Below are 3,780 nucleotides of genomic sequence, written 5' to 3'. Positions count from 1 at the left end.
TCAGGCTCTCTGGACCTAGATACAAAACATAAGCTCGGATATTCATAGCTTCCAATAAGATCAAACTTGCACTCTATTATTTTAACTTCAAAAGCTAGGGTTTAAAATAAAAAAGAAATAATTTCCAACCAAAATATTGTACTTTTCTGTTACATTGCCACCAACATTCAACTAAATCTATCACATATGCCAACCAAGCCTACTCTCAACTGCAAATATCTTAACTTCCAACCCAAACAAATATGAAATCTGAACTCAACTGTCCTAGCCAAAAATACAAAAAAGAAAGAAAGATGTAGGCTGCATCCACTTCCTTCTCAGTGCCAGTAAAGCACTGCAGGTGGAGGTGATGAAACGTGGTAGCCGATCTGTGAGAACATGAAAGTTAAAACATAACATCTCCAAAAGATCACAGTTTTAACATGTGCTGCTGCAAATTGATGTGGTCTTTCAAAAGTAAGATACAGCTACGACATCACCCTACAGTCCCTAACGAGTTATGAGGCTAAGATATCCATGGCTGTCTGTAGAAAACTAGATAGCAACAGATTAATCTAACCAAATTGACTTGAATCGGCGATTAACATGGAGTAAAATATCCACACAAAAAAGGGAGTACAAGTAAAGAGTGGGTACACATCGCTAAAGATGTTGAGGATGTTCGAACACAAGCACAGTGCTGTTGAAGTGGCTAATCCATGCATGCCTTGACTTTGGTACTCCCTCCTTCGATGCATACAGGGCCTAATGCGTTTTTCAAGGCTAACTTTGACCACATGTTAGAGCAATAATTTATGACATGCAAGTTATACATAGCACATCATTAAATTCGTACATGGAAGGAGCTTCTAATGATATAACTTTCACATTATACATCTAATATATTATTAATCTTATCAATAGTCAAAGTCAACCTCGAAAAATGTATTAGGCCCTATATATATATATATATGGAAGGAGGGAGTAGAAAAATTGGTTATATTAATGTGTGGTTGAAAGCATTCTAATCATGAGCAGAAGGTGATTTACATAGAAAAGTACAGTTTCCTCAACAATGAAAGAGAGTAAACGGCATGGCGAAGGCGCGCATCAGCATCAAATATTATTAGATACTACAAGTCTACAACGACGCACAAATGCATACTTGGATGGACAAGCTGATGTATACAAGCTCTATGGCGAAGGAACATTGAACATACATGGCAAATAACATCGTATTAACTTTGTGAAATTTCTTTCTTTTTCCATATTATTATTCAGTATAAATAAAACAAAATGCAAATCCTCAGCTGAAATGCCGAAGGTGATAGCCACGACCCTTTCCTCCTATGCCATCCCACAGAACCAGGTCGCGGAATTTAACAAAATCTATGCACGACCACAACAAGCCATGTTATTTGCTATGCGAGGCACCAGATTGGTTACATGTTATTCCTACCTAGGCATGGTGGCACTCTTTCTTCTTGCAGTTGTTGTTGCAGTCCTCGTTACAGGTGGGAAAGCACTGGTCGAAGATGCCGCGTTTGCAAGGGTCGCAATGTTGGGTGTCGTCGCTGACCCCCTTGCAACCACTTTCAGCTACATCGTTGCAGTCACAAGTGCAGGTGCCGTTGCTACTGCAGCAGATGCCATTTGCAGTGCACTGCTGCAAGATATTTCTACGGCAGCCCTCCCGAGGGCCGCCGCCGCCGCCGCTGCAGTAACTGCTGCAGGAGGTTCTAACCTCTGCAGTGCAGTTGGCACGGCATTGCGTGTCACAGTCATTGCATAAAGGCCTCGGATGCCCCAGGGAAGACATGACCAGCATGGAGAAAACAACAGCAGCAAGAAGAGAGGCCCCAGCAGCAGCCATTGTTGCTGAGCAAGCTTTGTAGCTAGAGAGAGTGAGAGGTAAATATGTGGAGCAAGAGAAGGTCTCAAGATAAGAGAGATGTGAATAAGCTAGCTGGTGATTATATGATGGAGCGGCTGATACTATTTATAGGCTAGCTAGCTTTCTAGTGTAGCATACGTACATAGATCTGAGCTTGAGTACATAGATCAAATGTAAACTGCTCCATGTTACAAGTTGACTTCACTATGTGAACTTCCACTATACTTCATTTTTGTGGGTCACCGACCAAAGGGCTAATATATTCAAGTCTATGTTTTACTCCTGATTTGAACCACTTGAATGGCACGATCAACTAAATACACAAGCCTTGGTAACCCGAATTAGTGATCAATATGTAGTTGTTTTTGTACCCTAAAAAAAGTGCTAAACCTGTGGGTTTATTCATATGGAAATCATACGGACCTCCTCCATTCCCAGCTGATGGCCAGCCAAAAACTGCCACGTCTGTGTGTAAAATTAATTAGCTGACGATCAACCATGGATGTACTAGCATTGTTCTAGTTTTTCTTTTACCAAGCATTGACTTTTGACAAGATCTTACCAAAGTAAATGTGCCCATTAATTGCTTGTACTGTCCAGATCCCATTTTGTCTTCCTTAGCCAAAGTCGCATGCACCCGTCTTTCTATTTTGCCGTCTTGATTTATATACATTAATCTTGCATAGTACAGTAGTAAACTGCAAATAGGGTGACGCGGCTTGCGTGAGTCACAGGTTCAATCATGTCACATGATATTTTGGGGACGAAGGAACTTCAAGTGCGTCATGCATCCATTAGCGCAGTGACATCATGCACTTGACTTAATAGTAGAAAAGATTCCTACTAACATGCAAGCCGACTCTACTTGACTACTCCTGCTGCTCAGATGCATGCTAACATCAAAAGAATGGGCGTACATAGTCCCCTAAAATTTCTATCTATACTCACATTTCCTCATTTATTCGATGTATATTGTTCCATATATGTGAATTATATATGGTATTAAAAGTAATTGTCAAAATAATGGGTGTACACTTGTACACCCAAATCCTTGGGTAGCTCTGCCCATGGATGCATGAACTGACTTAACTTAATTGGGACTTGAGCAGCCCAATCAGCATGCGACGGAGATTCCAACGGTGCAGACCATGCCGTGGCAAGAGGGATCACACAGGCGTGGGTGGTGCGGGAGACCAACAAAGAGGCGCCTTGATTGGCCGCAGCTCAAGCGGAAGAACATTGGTGACTAGGCATTCCTCATGCAAGTAATGCTCAAAGGCCGCGGGCTTGGCAATCCTCCATGGAGTGCCGCTGAGGATGCTCTCCACAATCATTGGGAACCTGGCAGCCAAGGATCTTGAGAGATGTTGAACACGATTGCTTGGGCCTGGCATGCCTCCATGAGTCCAAGCTCATAACCCTCACAAGGCAGTACACTGATGCCATCACTCCTGAAGTCTGTCCAGGAGGCCATCAAGGAGAAAAACCTGGCAGCTTCCCCATTGTAGAAGCTGTATTTTAACCTTCCCAGATGTAGATATTGGATTGATCCGAATGATGATCACTATGTTACTCCTTATTAAACACTGTCTATACGTAGAAGACCTATTGTTGGAACAAATACACACTTATCATTATATCTGTACATATCTAAAAGCTTAAACATAAAGAGGGAAATTGGCATGTAGTTATAAATATCTTAGGTGGCACGCTTTGTTCAACATAAATGTCAGCAACAATACAGTACATCAGCTTTCCTTCTGTGGGCAACAGCCAGTCTCTATGGAAGCTGATGCATACAAGCCAATGAACACACACACACGAGCTCTATGGAAGAAGGAACATTGAACAACCATTAGATCACATCATAGTAACTTTGTGATTTTTTTTCTTCCTATTATTCAGCA

At 41.8% G+C, this 3,780-nt stretch overlaps 1 protein-coding gene across 1 annotated transcript; it reads right to left on the bottom strand.

The window, feature by feature from the left end:
• Positions 1 to 1,319: 1,319 nt before the first annotated feature.
• Positions 1,320 to 1,923, bottom strand: LOC123073561 (keratin-associated protein 5-9-like). The gene has a single exon (XM_044496648.1). The coding sequence runs from the start codon at positions 1,850 to 1,852 to the stop codon at positions 1,439 to 1,441; it is 414 nt and encodes a 137-aa protein (XP_044352583.1). The 5' UTR covers positions 1,853 to 1,923; the 3' UTR covers positions 1,320 to 1,438.
• Between the last annotated feature and the right edge of the window lie 1,857 nt (positions 1,924 to 3,780).

The sequence above is a fragment of the Triticum aestivum genome, chromosome 3D (genome assembly GCF_018294505.1).
Source record: "Triticum aestivum cultivar Chinese Spring chromosome 3D, IWGSC CS RefSeq v2.1, whole genome shotgun sequence".
NCBI lineage: Eukaryota > Viridiplantae > Streptophyta > Magnoliopsida > Poales > Poaceae > Triticum > Triticum aestivum.
Note: the sequence above shows the minus strand (reverse complement) of the source record. Positions and strands in the feature narration are given on the sequence as shown.

Excerpts from the sequence above, each read along its gene's own strand:
- LOC123073561 (XM_044496648.1), bottom strand. The coding sequence starts at position 1,852 with ATGGCTGCTGCTGGGGCCTCTCTTCTTGCTGCTGTTGTTTTCTCCATG.